General features: G+C 48.8%; 1 protein-coding gene across 13 annotated transcripts in view; it reads left to right on the top strand.

Annotated features, from left to right (window-relative positions):
• CDC14B (cell division cycle 14B) overlaps positions 1-14,773 on the top strand; it is a 123,030-nt gene extending 108,257 nt beyond the window's left edge. For 6 of the 13 annotated variants that reach the window (XR_004264992.1, XM_032266378.1, XM_032266375.1 and 3 more), the window contains 2 exons: positions 126-242; positions 6,315-9,968. Coding sequence is in view for 8 of the 13 variants with exons in the window: in XM_032266378.1 (XP_032122269.1) it covers positions 126-242; positions 6,315-6,351 (154 nt within the window). In the remaining 5 variants the exon portion in view is untranslated. Of the gene's footprint in view, positions 1-125; positions 243-6,314; positions 9,969-13,952 lie in introns of those variants that run through there. The other 7 variants (XM_032266382.1, XM_032266376.1, XM_032266380.1 and 4 more) reach the window with 4 other exon arrangements.
• The last annotated feature ends 2,071 nt before the right edge of the window (positions 14,774-16,844 follow it).

The raw sequence follows: 16,844 nt of genomic DNA, 5'->3' as shown, positions 1-16,844 counted from the left end.
TGATGGAAAATCCTTTAAATTCTCAATAAGATAATTTGCACTAAAGTGCAAAAATACCTTCCTCTGTCAAGTATTTGCAAATGGTTTCAGTGAATATAATCTTATTTTTTTCCAACTGTTTTCAGAGTAATTCTTCAGTCCAGTGTTCAGAGCTGTAAAACATCTGAACCTAACATTTCTGGCAGTGCAGGCATTACTAAACGAACCACCAGATCTGCTTCAAGGAAAAGCAGTGTTAAAAGGTGAGAAAAGAATCCTCCTCTTCTGCAAGCATTGGTTTTCCAGTTTAATCTTGGGACCCTGTCTCTGGAGAGTGACGTGAAATTAGGAGAAAGTAGAAGCTCTGTGATGGGAGATTAATCAAATGTGTATTACTTGTTCATTGTCTAAGAAAATCTGGATTATTTTAATGTAGGCTTTCGTTTTGTTTTGTTTTTCAGAAGTAATTCTCAACACCGCAAGTATGATCTCTGGGTCATGATAAGGGAAAGTTTTTAAATTAAGAATTTCCAAAGCTGGCTGTCAGGACTTGGAGGACATCTTTCTAGGTGTATATCAGATACAGTGTCATTGTTGGACAGTTAGCTGCAAATTAGTGTGATGATGGAAATGAGATAACTCTAGAGAGTTTGGGGATCCTTCTCTACCAGGTGACTCTTTGTCCTCTTGGCCACGGCCCACACCTGAGGCTCAGTTACTTCTTTCACGGTCATCACTGTCTTCAGTAAGTGTAGGCAGAATTTCACAAGGAAGCCAATGTGTTCTGTGACCACGTCGGTGATTCTGTTGTCCTTGGAGATTTCTCATGAAGTGGACACGTCATTTTTAAAGTATTCTGAAAACAGATACCATTTGAAGAGAGAATAGATGGCCCAGGAGTGGAAGCGGGGCACCTTTTCATCTTTGCCTGGTGTTGGCAGCCCGTGCAGCCCTGTTTTTGTCCTGGTAAAAATGATCTCTTCTAATAGACATGAGTGACCAGGAGATAATCAGAACCAGACTTTAAAATGTCCTGCACATGTGCCTCGCTTCTTTTCAGCTTCCCTGTCCTGTATATGTGAGGCTTTGGGCCTAGGGGCCTTATCAGTGTGAAATTAGTCCCCAGTGCAAAACAGCCAGTCTCCCGAGAGACCCTTGGCAGAGCTAGGAGCTCTGTGCGCTTTGCCTTTCGAGGACTTGTGCAGCTGTGTTGTGTTTCCTCTTTGCTGTTTGTTTTGTACAACTTCACTGCACACTTACACGCACATGGGGATGCAGCAGCGCCCAATGAGCATTTGAGGACTGTCAAGCACTGACTCATGATTTCAGGATTTAAAATTTTTCATCAGAGATGTATCAAATATTCCTGTTTCTTTACTCTTCAGTTGTACTTGAGAAGAATACTGGAGAAAAACTGATGAAAGGTCAAAGATTTAGGTATGTTGGAACAATGCAGAGTGTTATTTATAACAGTGAGAAACAGGAAATGGGCTCAACATTGTTACATTGTGCCAGATGCTGTGGGAGTCATACAGTTTAGTTCACAAAGCAATGAGTGAAAACAGCCACACATAACAATTCTCAAGCATGGTTTGCGCCTATAATCCAAGCACTTTGGGAGGCTGAGCCAGGCGGATCACTTGAGGTCAGGAATTTGAGACCAGCCTGACCAACGTGGTGAAACCCACTCTCTTCTAAAAATACAAAACTTAGCCGGGTATGGTGGAGCACACTTGTGGTCCTAGCTATTGGGGAGGCTGAGACAGGAGAATCACTTGAATGTGGGAGGTGGAGGTTGCAGTGAGCCAAGACTGCTGCGCCACTGCCCTCTAGCCTGGGAGATGGAGGAAGACCGCATCTCAAAAAAAAAGAAATATTCTGAAGTATGACTCTAATTTTGTAAGTATACTATATATGTATAGAAATACCTACAATACATCTATATTTATAGATGAATAAGTTTCTATATACGTATAGAAATAAGACAAAGGAAAAATATGCCCTCATGCTAATAAAAGTTCTGGTTAGTGGGACAGTTGGATTTTTTTTTTTTTCTTTTTTATCATCTTATTTTCCAATTTTTCTACAATAAGCGAAGGGAAATGGGTGTGTTTTAACTGACACTTTTAGGTGAGCCAAACTATTAAAAATTCAGGCTGGGTGTGGTGGCTCATGCATGTAATCCCAGCACTTTGGGAGGCAGAGGCGAGTGGATGAGGTCAAGAGTTCAGGATCAGCCTGGCGAAGATGATGAAACCCCGTCTCTACCTAAAATACAAAAATAAGCCAGGTGTGGTAGCAGGCGTCTGTAATCCCAGCTGCTCAGGAGGCTAAGGCAGGAGAATCGCTTGAACGCGGGAGGCAGAGGTTGCATTGAGCCACGTTCATGTCACTGTACTCCAGCCTGGGCAATAGAACAAGACTCTTGTCTTTAAAAAAAAAAAAATTAAATTAAATTAAAAGTCTACCATTGATGACAATTAATTTTGACATGTCTTGAAGAGGGTATATTATTTTTAAGTATGAGTGCCCAGGCTTTTGTTTTTTCTTTGAGACAGAGTCAACCAGGCTGGAGTCGACCATGCTGGAGCGCAGTGGTGCTATCGGCTCACTGCAACCTTTGCCTCCTGGGTTCAAACCATTCTCCTGCCTCAGCCTCCCAAGTAGCTGGGATTACAGGTGTGTACTACCACACCTGGCTTATTTTTGTATTTTTAGTAGAGATGGAGTTTTGCCATGTTGGCCAGGCTGATCTTGAACTCCTGACCTCAAGAGATCCACCCTCTTTGGCTTCCCAAAGTGCTAGGATTACAGGTATGAGCCACTGTGCCCAGCTGCTCAGGCTTTTATTACAGCCTAGTGTGTCTTGCATATATAATTCTCCTTTTTGCTTTTTTAGATTATGCATTTTAGGTTATAGAGGAATAGAGTCCAGAAGCCTGGCTGATGCTTGCCAGGTCACACCACCTTCCTCTGAGGAAGAAAGGGCTGGTCTTGCCTCCGTTTTTCTATCTAGGTCTTGTTGCTTTTTCACGTCACTCTGGTGACCTGAACTCCTGCTTCTCTGGAGAAGGGGTTCCTGGCTGCGGCGAGCATCTGGCTGAGGTCCCTGTGAGGATGATTTGAGGCTCTTAAGGTAGATTGCACAGTCAGGGATCTGGACTGAATGTTGAAATGGCCCAAGCCAGTTTCCAGGAATTCTGGATAATGTTGAAAACCAGAAAGACTTACTTTAAATTCCAACATGGACTTTCAGAGATGATGTGGAGAGCAAAAGGAGTTGAGCAGTGAGGATGAATTGGGGCCTGCGGTTTATTTAACCACCTTCCTCTATGCAGGTTCGTTTTCTGTGCCTCTTTTGGGGCTTTGGCCTGTGTTCACATCACCTTACCTGTTATCCACCTACAGCTTACAAAAGAAAGGCAAATAAATTATGTATAGTTTTTGAGAATTGGGGGCAGCCGAGCTGTAGCCTGGAGCTTTTATCCTACTGAATATTATTCATAATATCCTGCTGACTAGTATTCATTTCTGGTTGCAGGGTAATGAGGGAATTAGAATATTGGTGCATGGTCTGATTCTGGGCAAAATAGTCTGAGCTGGGATTGTTGAGTAAATTCAAAGTATTGAGTTGAAATCTTTAAACAGCAGTAGAAAAAAAAAATAGAGCACTCTTTGGGGTCCTTTCGTCCCTCCCTACAAGGCACCAGGGTTGCCATTTCTTACCGGTTCGTTGTCACCTTGGTGACGCATAGGAACTTGACTTTCCATTTTCATGTTCCTTGGTGTCCGGGATGAAGACTCCATGCAAACTCACTTTGCACTTAATTGGCACTTTTGATTTTCGGGTTTACTGAGAGGCACTTGAGCTTTGGGGGACTTTTTCACAAACAGCAAAAGAGCAATAACTTGGGGGTGATGAAAAAAATAGGATTGATGTCTTAAACTATTTGTCTTGGGAAAAAGTGCCACTGTTTCTCACAGCAGATGACTATCCCCTCCTGTATCCATTTGAAGCTGTGCCACATTGACACCTAAATTTCATGTGGCCACTGGTCTGGGACAGCGGCCAGGCAGCGTGTGTAGCCCTCAGCCCTGCTAGTGCTCTGTGTGGCATCTTCTCATTCCCTTCCCCGAGTCTGGAGAGGGAGGTGAGTGGGCTTCTCCACCTCCCACTGCCCATTAGAGCTGTAAACCCATGCTAACCTTTCTCTTTTAAGAATAAATCCAGTGAATAATTGGCTCCGTTGACTTGACCTGTTTTCATGTTCTCACATAACCTCTCTGAAGAGCTCTCTTAAAACAGTCTTGGAAATTTCATCATGCTCCGAGTGGAGAGCCTGCAGCTGCCTCATTTGCTCACATTCACTTCATGTCTTCATGCAGCCCTTCCACCGGTGCTTGTGTTAGCTTATGCTGTTTCTTTTGGGCAGGCTCTTCTTTTTTTTAAATGATAACTTCATTCATTTTCTAAGAAACTGTCATGTACAAGTGACTTTAATTCTGAGTTGCATCATTGGGAACCATCACTTTCTGCTGCAGCTGCCATCCCAAACCTAAGGTCTGGGGCTTTGGGGTGCTTTGTACCTAATTCTTCATATTGCAGGGGTCGGGGAGAGAAATGCTCAGGTTCTTTCCTTAGCCTTTTTTTTTTTTTTTTTTTTTTTGAGACGGAGTTTCACTCATGTTACCCAGGCTGGAGTGCAATGGCGCGATCTTGGCTCACCACAACCTCCGCCTCCTGGGTTCAGGCAATTCTCCTGCCTCAGCCTCCTGAGTAGCTGGGATTACAGGCACGCACCACCATGCCCAGCTAATTTTTTGTATTTTTAGTAGAGACGGGGTTTCACCATGTTGACCAGGATGGTCTCGATCTCTTGACCTTGTGATCCACCCGCCTCGGCCTCCCAAAGTGCTGGGATTACAGGCTTGAGCCACTGCGCCCGGCCAGCCTTTTTTTTTTTTAAATATGAGACAGCATCTCCTTCTGTTCCCCAAGCTGGAGTGCAGTGGTGTGATCTTGGCTCACTGCAACCTCCGCCTCCCAGGTTCAAGCGATTCTTCAGCCGCCTATGTAGCTGGGATTGTAGGTGTGTACCACCTGACTAAAATTTTATTTATATTCTTAGTAGAGTGGGGTTTCACCATGTTGGCCAGGCTGGTCTTGAACTCCTGACCTCAGGTGATCTGCCCACCTCAGCCCCTCAAAGTCCTGGGATTATAGGCATGATCTACCACACCTGGCCTCTTTCCTTAGCCTCTAAAGCCACAAGTGTTTTCAGGAGCCCTTCAGTTGGGAGTAGCTGCTGCTAGGTCCTCTGACTTCTTCAGTGTTCTCGTGTGGCTTTGCCCATGTCACACCTGCCACTGCCTCTTGACCCTCGGAGCCTCAGATCTCTGTGCCTGTTCCATTGCCTCTGGGCATGAATTTTTGGCGACTGCCATTATCTCCAAAAGTCCATCAGGAGAGGAGTCCCAGAAGGTTGTCTCTAAATGTTTCTTTTTAAAATACTGTTTCTCTCCAGTCATTTAAAATATTAATGATCCTTTGAAATTCCAGATATTTTCCCACTTGCCTCACCAGCTGACCCGGATCTTTTGACCCAGTGCTCTGTTGGGATCTCTGAAAGCGAAATGATCAATTCAGATGCTCCTCCCTGAAGAGCACAGCAGCAGCATCAGGAGAGGGGCCCCCCCAGATTGGAAGTGGTTTTTCTGACTCTTCTTTTGGTTTTGTTTGTTTTCTGACAGTTGTTATTGAGCTGAAAGTGTAGCATCACAAACTGGGGAAGGAGAGGAGGGAGGCAGGATGAGAACTGTGGAGTGCGGAGGCAGGTAGCCCGTGGGGTGCCTCCCGTGCCCGGCGGAGCTGGAAACTGCTTAGGTGCCAGAGCTTTTCCTGTGACCAAATTCTGGCTTTTGAAATAACCCAGTAACAGTTGTCTATGTTTTCATTCTGCCCGCTCCTCCCACAGCCTGGTTCCGCAGAGGGAAGGAAGGAGGAGTGCTTTGCAGCACGTGCCCCTGGCGGCATCATGGTACTTTCCTGGCTCTGCTGCCTCTGCCCGTCCGTCTTTTATTGTTTTTATTTATTTTTTAAAATTTCTAATTTTTGCAGAACTGAACCTTTTTCTGCTCTTCCTTTCTCCCATGTGTCTTTTCTTTGTGGTTGATAGTGTGTTGTCTTCTCCAGAGTATTTGTCATTAGAAACTTACAGCAAGCATATGCTTTTTAGCATGTCAGTATTTTTATTATGTTGCCCGCCTTGTCTTTGAAAACTGCTTGTGAACGCGGTATCAACTTTATGGTAAAAATCCTTTTTTTCCCCCTGTAGTCTCTCCATTTCAAGGACTAAAACAGTCTTGCGTTAAGTAAAAACCTATGACCAGAGGTGAAGGAAGACTCTAGGAACTGAAAACTGCGACAGAAATTAGCACAATTTGAAAACAAAACAAAATTGCAAAAGCCTTAGTTGCTTTCCACCTAAGAAGTTGGCTCAATGGAGAAAATGTCCGCTGGAGTTTCAATAATGAATTTGGAGTGTGGGTGCAAGCGAATGACTCAAAGAAGGGCCCAGCTCTGAAGCTTGACGACAGAAATGCTGTTGTAAATCTAGTCTCAGGCGTACAGACCCAAGCCCCCTGGTACCAGAGAGCCGGCCGGTCTGTGGTGCATGTGTGTCCTTGTGATGGCAATCATTGTAGTCGCTGGCCTTCAGAAGAACTGAGGATCTGATGGAGGTTTTTTTATGTATTTATTTTCTGTTCACCTTGTGACCCTGTGTCAAAATTTATTAAGTACAAAAGGCATTACGGAAATGGTACTTTCTGTAATTTGATACTATCTGGCTTAATTGTCTTCACTTGACTCTTTGTAATACTGTTGTAATGTTAACTCTGTTAAGTACCCAAGCTGCTTGTCTTCCACCAAAGAGTGCTTTATTAACAAGAATCTGTGAAAACCACATTTAAACACTGTTGCATGTTGTAATACCAGGTGGTACCTTGGTAACCTAAAACTTGCAAGAGAATATTAATGGTAAAGGAAGACTCAGGAGGAGAAGCTGACTTCAGAGTTGGAAGATGTTCCAGTCATTTCTTTCTCTGTCCTTAAGGGACAGAAGAACTGCGAGGTTGCCCATTGTTTGGTTGCCAGTCATACAAATTAAAATCATATTTCCTTCCATGCCTGGAAAAAACACACTGTTGGTTTTTCCCCTTGGAAACCGCAATTCCAAATAATGTTGGCTTAAAAGAAAAAAGTTACCACTTTTTTAGAGTCCTTCTCTGTAACATTGGGATTTTCTTCCTCCTGAGATCAGCCGAAGGCCATTGATGTGGCCTGCGATCTCAGTGGCAGCGATCTGCTTCTGGACCTCACTGTTGCCTTTGGTTAGGGAACACAACTAGTAACTCTGCAGAGTGCCTTGTCCCACAGCCGTACTGAAACACAGCAGAGTCTGTGCCATGAAGCAATTATAGAAACAGAGTTGATTTGCTGCTTTAAAAAAAAAATGGGGCCCCAAATAAAAGACTATTTAGTACCCACCTCAGTTCCTTCCATAAGAAGTGGGTGGTTTAATGATTGTTAACCCATTTTTGCCTGTGCTGGGAGCATGGAGGGCCAAGAGGTTGACAGGCAGCGGGAACCAAATGCCCTCCTAAGCCACAAGGCGTGTGCCAGATCAGCAGGCAATTGCCATTTTAAGAAGCTGCCCTTTTCACAAAACTGCAAGGAATAAAAGCAGTTGGAATAAACAGGTTAATGTCTTTAATGCAAAAAGTAATTGAAAGGCAGTGCCTCCATTTTGGTGTGCTTTATCGGGAAGAAAGTATGAAATTGACCGGTGTCAGGGGAGACGGAAGATGCCGTTGTCTCAGCCAAACGGGCGACTCTTTCCCCACCAGGCACTACGGGGTGGGGTCAGGCCAGCCTTTAAACACTGGGGACTGGATCACAGAGAAACAGTGGTGTTCTGTCCCTGGAAATGAATAGGCACAAAGACCCACTTGCCTGTGGGAAGACCACTCTTCAATAAGATTTGGGTGGCAGAAGGAACATTCCTTTTGCTGTTTTGAGCTGAGACAATATAAATATTCAAACCGTGCCATGCACAAAGCATTGAATTCTCAGGGCACCTCTTCTTCCCCTTACCCTTTTTAAGGCCATCCCCCCCATAAATAATAATCCAGGTAGTTGTAAAAATTGCGCTTCTTTCTGAACCCTTCTTAGTTTGGCTTTTCATCCCATCAGAACAAGTTAACATGCAGCCGCCACGGCTCTTGTGAGTACTGTCTTCCTCCCGGTGAACAAGCCTCCTGGTGTTTCGTCCAAGAAAAGGAAGGGCGTCAGCGGAACCACAGTCCTTTTTCATTTTATAAGCTGCCTCTTCATGTCGCCTGCTCAAGTTTCCAGCTACAATTGCTATCACTGTGGCTCTTTGTAAAAACCCTTCTATTTAACTGCCTCACTGAAATTAGTCATAGGAAGCTTGTGATTTGGTGAGGAAGCATTCCTTATAATAACCAAATGACTTGGGATGGTTTGCATAGCAACAGTGTTATACTTATGGGGACCACATCTCTGGAATCCAGGAAGTCTCTGGGTTTGAGGGATGGAAAGTTCTTCCTGCTATGAATGAGAATGGACTCTTCCCTTACCCTCAACTGAAACCACAAACACCCAGAATCTTCTGGGATTCTGACTTACAGTCCTTGTTATAGAAGACGTTGTTGCTGTGGAATATGAAACTGTGTGTGTCAGATGGAGAGATTCCCTTAAGAGCCTTAAATAGCCCTGAAAGTACACCAGGACAGTTTGCAAATGGAATTATAATTAGAAGTGAATATTTTTAAGTGCCCTTGAAGCTTTCTGGGGACTCAAAATTATCAAGAGTCAGGCACAGTCCGGAGGAAGAGCGTCTGCAAAACTGGGTTCCTAGAAGTACGGATGGATGTCGCTTTTTGTAGAACTTGGCAGGGAGCAGCACCTTGTGAGAGCAGGTGGCCTGACGTGGCCAATGCTTCCTGGCAGCACGAGGCTCTGCCAGCCTCCAGAATTCCCCTGTTCTGAGCTTGATGCCCTTGGCCTGTCCTTTACCCACTTCCTCCCCTCCCCCTAGCCCTCTCACAAGGGTGATTGCTACCTCTCTCTTTTCTTGGGCCGAGCAAATTTTAGAGGAGTTCCCAAGCTTTGTCACGAGGCCAGTGTGCGGATGGCCTGGGCTTGTGTGTGGCCCGAGGGCTCTTCTGGGGCCTTCCCTCTTCCCAGTCACCTTCGGAGCCACAGGAGCCGTGCACTCATTGGATGTCTGTTCTTAACATAGGTCAACTGCTTCTCTTTCTACATTTTAAAAAATCGTTGTATTTTAGAAAGCAGTGCTCATCAAAAGCAACTTTTAAAACCTATTTTATCATTCCTTTAATAGTTATCTCCCGCTGAAACTGCCCTGGGGAGGCTAGCTGCTGCTCTTCCATTCTCCACATCAGGGTATTCTCCACATCACTGAGTGGAGATGCGTCCAGATGTGTTTAAAGACTGGACAATTCACCTATACTGTGTAGGAAATTACCTCCTTAATTACCTGGTAGAATTGTTAGCAGACATGTTCATCCGATGGTAGTACCGCAGTTTTCTATTAATAATTTGCAGACTTTTATCTAACCTGCACTCATGTACAGATTATTAAAAGTTTTGAAATGTAACTGATCAGTATTGATCAGTCATTGTCTTGATTTTTTTTTTACAGTGTATATTTCTAATCATGTTTTTTAAAGCCAAGAGAACTGGTTGAATGAATGTTTATTTTCCTGAAGGTATTTTTAAGATAAAGCTTCCTAATGGCCTGTAAACTTTGCATATATAGGTAGTTTGATACATACTGTCACATTTGAAAATCTTGTGAGTTGTAACTGGTTTTATACAAAATATCAAACAATGGAAATTGTATAATTATAATCATGTAATTAAAAGTATTAACCAAACGGTCTTTTAGTTTATTGTGTTCCTTACGAAGCATTTTGAATTCTGGTAGCCAGTGAGTAAAGCAGAGCATCCCGGAATCTGTACTGGTCTGCTAGGATGGCCATGATGGAACACCCCAGACTGGGTGGCTGACACAAAAGTTCATTTCTTCACAGTTCTGGAGGCTGGAAGTCCACGACTGAGGTGTGGGTGGGCTTGGTTTCTCCCAAGGCTTCTCTCCTGGGTTGCAGGCTCTGCCTCTCCTCAGGGCCTGCGTGGCCCTGGTGTCTCTTCCCATCTACCCCCCTCTTGTGAGGACACTGGTCAGATTGGATTGGGATCCACCCCGATGGCCCTCATTTTACCTCGTTAAAGGCCCCGTGTCCACATAGAGCCACATTTCAAGGGGCCGGGGTTAGGGCTTAAGTGTTTGGAAGTCAGTCCAGCCCTCTTCTGTAGGGTAAGGTGGTGAGCAAGAGGGGGCCATTCCTCACACCCCAGCACCGGCTCACAGGACGCAAAAGTCTTGATTTTTCTGGAGACTTCTAAGGAGAACCCTCAGGCCCTTGGGGTCCTGCAGGGCATTTTGCCGGCCAGGGTGTGGCAGTGCTGGCCACGGTACCCTGCGCAGCTTGTGGTCCAACCCCAGACATGGGCCTTGTGCTCTCTACCTGACCTGCCTCTGATGGCCTCTAGTGCTGGGCTGGAGTCCAAGAGCCCAGTGTCCACACCCCACACACAGCTTGCTGCTGAGACTCAACACCCTGTGTTCTGTTGAGTTCTATCCAGTTTCCCCAAGGAGCTGTGCTTGGATTCGCACTGGGATACAAGTGTCCAAAGTAAAAACCAGAGACCTGCCTTCTCACCCCTCTCCTGACTCCCACCACACGTGACCTCCCAGAGTGTGTATGTGTAGACCCTGGCTCTGTGGGAGCTGTGGCCTCGCCCTGCCCCTCCATGGCTTCTGAGGCCAGTGCCTGGTAAGGTGCTCCCCTGACGCACTAGCGCTCAGGCAGCTGGCCCCGCCACGCAGCTCTGAAGTCCCTGAGTGCTGTGAAGGGGCCGGCCGGCTTGGAGGCAGTGCTTCAGATGAAACCACGCAGCATGTCTGTTCCACCTGGGGGCCATGTCTTCCAAGCCTGTGTGAGGGGCGGGGGGGCAGCAGGCTGTGGATACCCCTGGCCCTTAGAGGAGACTTGTTTCCTTCCCTGTCATCTGGAGCCACTCTGCCCAGGGCCTGACCACCATGTGCAGGATTTGCTGATCCCCTCTTCTTCCATTAAGTGATATTGAAAAGAATTCCTACCTTAGCAATTAGTATGAGAGTTAAAATAACACATTAAAACAGTATCGGGGTATATCTTTCAATTCACTATTTTGTCATATTTTAGAGGTCATTTTCTCTAGATGATTAGGGAACTGATAGATTAGGGACTAATAGCAGATTATGGCCCCTCAGTATCTGAAATTTTGGGGACCTGCAGCATAATTTTATGGATGGGAAATGGTGTAAACATTTAAAAAGAGGTCACAGGCCGGGCGCGGTGGCTCACGCCTGTAATCCCAGCACTTTGGGAGGCCAAGGCGGGGTGGATCATGAGGTCGAGATCAAGACCATCCTGGTCAACATGATGAAACCCCGTCTCTACTAAAAATACAAAAAAATTAGCTGGGCATGGTGGCGCGTGCCTGTAATCCCAGCTACTCAGGAGGCTGAGGCAGGAGAATTGCCTGAACCCAGGAGGCGGAGGTTGTGGTGAGCCGAGATCGCGCCATTGCACTCCAGCCTGGGTAACAAGAGTGAAACTCTGTCTCAAAAAAATAAAAAATAAAATAAAAATAAATAAATAAAAAGAGGTCATGTAAACTATTTGGCCTTGAAGTGGGGACCCACATGCTGAAGGTAAGTCTGGAGAGGCTGTTCAGAGGCAAGGCTGGGCCGTGGGAAAGGAGTTGCAAGGGCCCCTTCCCGTGGCCCTCAGTGGACTGAGACACAAGTTGCTGTGAAAGAGCAAGTCCCAGTGGGTGTACCCTGCCCCAGCTCCACCACTTCTGTGGCATGGGGGACCCTTCATCTGCCAGCTGAGCCTCACTTTGTTCAGTGGTAAAATTGGACTAGCTGTTTGGATTACAATTAACATTGTACTTCTGTTTAGATTACAGAAGCACATGGCTGAGCCTTAGCTAGGGGAGTGTGACATCCGCTCTGCTGTCTTTCCCTCCTCCGTGTGCCTAAGTGCAGCTGTGGGTGCGCTAGAAAGGAGGATCTTGGGGGGAATTCTCCAAGAACACGACCTTTAGCTCCTCTGTAGCACCCTAACTGGAGGTCACACTCTCCCTATCGTCGGCCATGGAGGTGGCTTCTGAGGTCTTACTGTCACAGCATCACATCAGTGTTCTGCAGAGACTCTCCCTGGGTGGTGCTGGCTATTTCCTTAGAATAAATTCCTACAAAAGGGATTTCTGGGTCAAAAATGTGAAAGATGTTGAAGCTTTTGCTGTGGGAAAAAAAAGGCGCTTGGTAGAATTGTTGAGAGCATGCATTCTGGGCCCAGGCTGTTTGAATGCAAACCTAAGCGCTGCCGTAGCTTAGATTTGGGCTGAGGGACCTAAGCTCCCTAAACCTGTTCCTTCTCTGAAATGGGGACGGTAGTATGCATCTTACAGGGTTGTGTAAGGATGAAATGAGTTAATATTTGTTCATCGCTGGGAACAAGTGTCTGGCACACGCTAAGAGCCGAGTGTATTGTGCCTAATAAAAAAAATAAAAATGCTGTCCAGGAGGGCTGTCACGATGCGCAATCGCCGCTGCCCGCCCCTCCCCCGTTAGCAGCTGTTGTGACACTGGTGAGCTGCTCAGTTAATAGCAGGACAGTGGCCCCAGCGCTGCGGGTCGTGGGTCACACTCACTGCCCTGCCGTTTATCGTCCTAGCCTTAGCTTTTCCGCATTGATTTTGGGCATTTCGTCTTCCAAGCGGTTGGCACAGCCTGCCCTTAAGTCCTAGCCTCACCGCGTCTGTCTGTTTATTGGGGGAGAAATTGACCCCGCCGAGCAAAGCCTTCCAGGTTCCTACCCAGCGCCTCGAGGGGGACCCCGGCCCCTGTGGGAGTGGGGGCCCTCCCGCCTCGGCCTCCCCGCCTCTAACCCTGCCTGTCTCTTTGGCAGCAAGTCTGCATAGCTTTGAAGCGCTTCCGGACGACGCGTACTTGGTCCACACCGAAATCCCCAGGTAAGGAGGCCCCGGACCTGCCGCCGAGGCTCCGCGGGGCCAAGTCTGTTTCTAAAGGGGGGAGGGCGGCCGTGTCCTTTGTGCGTTGTGGGACTCGGGGAGGACAGTGGTTTCTCCTGGCCCTGGGTGTGTTTCTGTGTTAAACAAGACGCCTTTTCAGGCGGGCCGTTCTCCCTGGCGTGGGAACCCCGGGGGATGCAGTGCGTCTGGCGTCCCGCACCCGCCTACTCGGTGCCAGCGGACAGCCCAGGCCCTCATGCTGTTGCCCGCCCCGGGCCGGTGCCACCCCCAGCTGGGAACGGCTCACCCGCTTCGTCTCGGGCCGGGCACAGGACAGAGAAGCCGCCACGGTGCTCTCCTCTCGGGCCGGACAGAGGAAGGCGCTTCCCGGAGGGACGGCGCAGGATGGGCTCCCCGGGAGCTGGTCTGCTGCGCCTCCTCCTGCGGGGACTTCAGGGTGGCCTGGGCGGTGGGGACAGCGGGGTCCTCTCTGCCTGCGCCTCGAGTGCAGGTTCAGCCGGGACCCAGCTGGAGGGAGGCACACGGAGCGCCCTGGCAGGCCCGCGGTTGGCCTGTCCTCAGGTAGCGGCGGAGTGTCCACTCAGCACTCACTGGCGAGGCTGGAGGATGACAGCTGATGGCCCTCCTGGTCCCCAACCTAAGTTTGCCTTGCGGTTGAGAGCTTGGCCCAGGAAACTAGTCCTTGCCGTCCACACAAAGTCACACCCGAGGCAGGCCCATGGTAAGTGCAGCCCTGTCCATCTCCTCCCTTTTCCAGCGATGGTTGGCTCTCCCGGGTTGTCACCTTCCTAGACCGGCTTCTGCTCTGGCTCGGGATCCACAGGGACTAGGCCTCCGGGGAAGGTCTCTCCTGGACACACCTGCTGCCCACCGCAAGTTCTCTCCAGGTGCAATTGAAGCCTCTCAGCAGGTGTTTCTGCCTCGTTCTTCTGCTGGGTGTTAAGTCATCAACCCAGGGCCTTCCCTGGTGCCCCGGGGGTGACTGGGTTGGAAGGGCCGGGCTGACACCGCGGTGGTAGCAGGCGCATCCCCGCGCAGCAGGGCAGCGCTGCTTGCTCATTCTTAGGCCAGGAGCTCCTGTGAGGTGATCTGATGGAAGCTGAGGCCCCTCCGTTGTCCCAGAAAAGTTCACGTGGAATTTTTGAAGGCTGCGTTGACAGGTTCACTTACAGGCTTGCTGGCTGCCACCACACACTCCAGGGGTGCTGTTCCACAGACGCCGTGTGGAGGGCGCCCCAGAGGTGTGCAGTCAAGGCAGGGCCTATTCACCAATCACCCTGCCTGGGCCTGCCGCGGAGCCTCAGTAAAAATTCCCAGGCAGCATCTTTCTGCCTTGGTCACAACCACCCACTTCCCCAAGCCCGTCCCTCACAGGCCACCTGGCGTTCCCATTGCTCCTGCTTCCTTCCTATCCACCTTCCCTCTTCCTGAAAACTTCCCCAGCATCACCGCTGACTCCACCTCCATCCCCTCACCAGCAAAACACGCGAGTTGGGGGTCAGTTCGCTTAGAACTTGCCTAGGATGCTTGAAATGCTTTTCTCACTGTTGCTCTGACACAAGACCATGTGGGCCGCTGGGACAGTTGTGTGAGTTGTTCATGCACAACCCCAGGGAACGCTAGGCACAATGAGGTCGATGTGAGTCAAGTCCCAGGAGGGGGGCAGCGCACAACATGGGTGCCTAGATAGGGCAGCCCTCCTGGAGGCGCCCTCGGTGCCTTTGCAGGGTGGTGGTTCTTGAGGAGAAATGTCTTACCCCACCTCAGTGTCTGAGAGCATTTGAAACTCTCAGAAGTCCCCTGTGGGGTTTACATACAAGCTGATGTCACATGACAGGCACTCCCTAAGTGACAGAATTAATTCAGCCCTCTGGGAGTAGGCACAATTTTGAAAAGAAACAGTGCTCAGAGATGCCATGTGTTGGTTCTCTGCTTCTTCCCACAGAAACCTGATTGGCCCAAGGCGTAGCTATAAGGGGTGTAAAAGACTTTGCTATTGGGTAGGGGAAATTCCCGTGATCTGGAGTCCGAGGAAACTTTGTGGCTCAGACAGAGGCTTTCCAGGAGCAACAGGAGATGTGCGGAAAGGCTGGGCTGGGCTGGGCAGCCGCTGGGCCCTTAGGCCTGGGGAGCCAAGTTTTAGTCCCATCCCGATTGCATGAAGACCCGAGGGTGTGCCATCTGCACTACAGCCACGTGCAGTACCCTGCTAGGCGCCATGGCCATCTCCACGTGGCTCGGAGTGGCTGAGCACAGAGGCGCACGGGACACACTCCGTAGCTCATGACCTGCTGAGGGACAGGCGTCCCTTTTCCTGTCCCTTCTCCTAACAGCTTTGCCCAAGGGACTAATCCTTTCACTGGAAATTTCAGGAGTGTGTAGACAGAACATGGGGCTCAGGGATTGAATCTGGTTTCAGCTTCTACCTGCCCTAATACTAGCCAGGAAGCAAGGAAAACGGCATCCTTGCCTGACTGTAAAATGACGAGGCATGACAAAGCAGGACTCCCAGGCCCTCAAGCAAACGCTGGGCTCCTTCAGTAACCAAGCTCTGCCGCAGGTGCAGAGGCAAAGCGGGTGGGGGGAGGGGCATCCTGCAGACTTAAAAGATGGCCAAAGAAAAGGCAGCACAGGTGTGAGGGGGACACCTGTGGACGGTGAGTCCTGTGAGCAGGGATGAGGCGGGGATCAGCACAGCCCTCGTGGCCAGGCTTTGGAGGAAAACATGGTTCCGAGGGAGTTTTGCACTTTTTATTAAGAGATGAGGTTTTAGGCCGGGCGCGGTGGCTCACGCTTGTAATCCCAGCACTTTGGGAGGCCGAGGCAGGTGGATCACGAGGTCAAGAGATCGAGACCATCCTGGTCAACATGGTGAAACCCCGTCTCTACTAAAAATACAAAAACATTAGCTGGGCATGGTGGTGTGTGCCTGTAATCCCAGCTACTCAGGAGGCTGAGGCAGGAGAATTGCCTGAACCCAGGAGGCGGAGGTTGCAGTGAGCCGAGATTGCGCCATTGCACTCCAGCCTGGGTAACAAGAGCGAAACACCATCTCCAAAAAAAAAAAAAAAGAGAGATGAGGTTTTGCTCTGTCACCCAGGCTGGAGTGCGGTGACGTGATCACAGCTCACTGTAACCTCGAACTCTTGGGCTCAAGCCAAGAGGCTTGCTGCGGCCTCCCGAGTAGCTGTGACTACATGGGTGTGCCACCCACCTAATTTTAAAATTTTCTGTAGAGACACATTCTTACTGTTGCCCAGGCTGGTCTTCAACTCCTGGCCTCAAGCGATCCTCATACCTCAGCCTCCCAACGCATTACAGGTGTGAGCCACCATGCCTGCTCTTGCACGTTTATCTGTATCCTATTGGATAATAAAAAGGTTTTAAAATATTCCTGCATTTTTCCTTCCTCATTCCCTTTTCCACACCTCCTGTCCTCCACAACACAGGCCCCTGTGGGGCAGAACAGCCCAAGGCCTCGCGTGCCCACAGCCCACCCCAGGTTGTCTGAAGCAGGAAGGTTCAGGGAAGGCTGCTTACATGGGCCAGGATCCTTGCAGACGTCTCAGGAGACAGCAGCAGCCAAAGAAAATGGGCACATCTTTTTTCTGTGTCTACAGTGGAGGCCGTGTATATGGAAAGGGCGGGC

This window comes from Sapajus apella, unplaced genomic scaffold (genome assembly GCF_009761245.1).
Source record: "Sapajus apella isolate SASKATOON/1434 unplaced genomic scaffold, GSC_monkey_1.0 scaffold158, whole genome shotgun sequence".
Lineage (NCBI taxonomy): Eukaryota > Metazoa > Chordata > Mammalia > Primates > Cebidae > Sapajus > Sapajus apella.
Note: the sequence above shows the minus strand (reverse complement) of the source record. Positions and strands in the feature narration are given on the sequence as shown.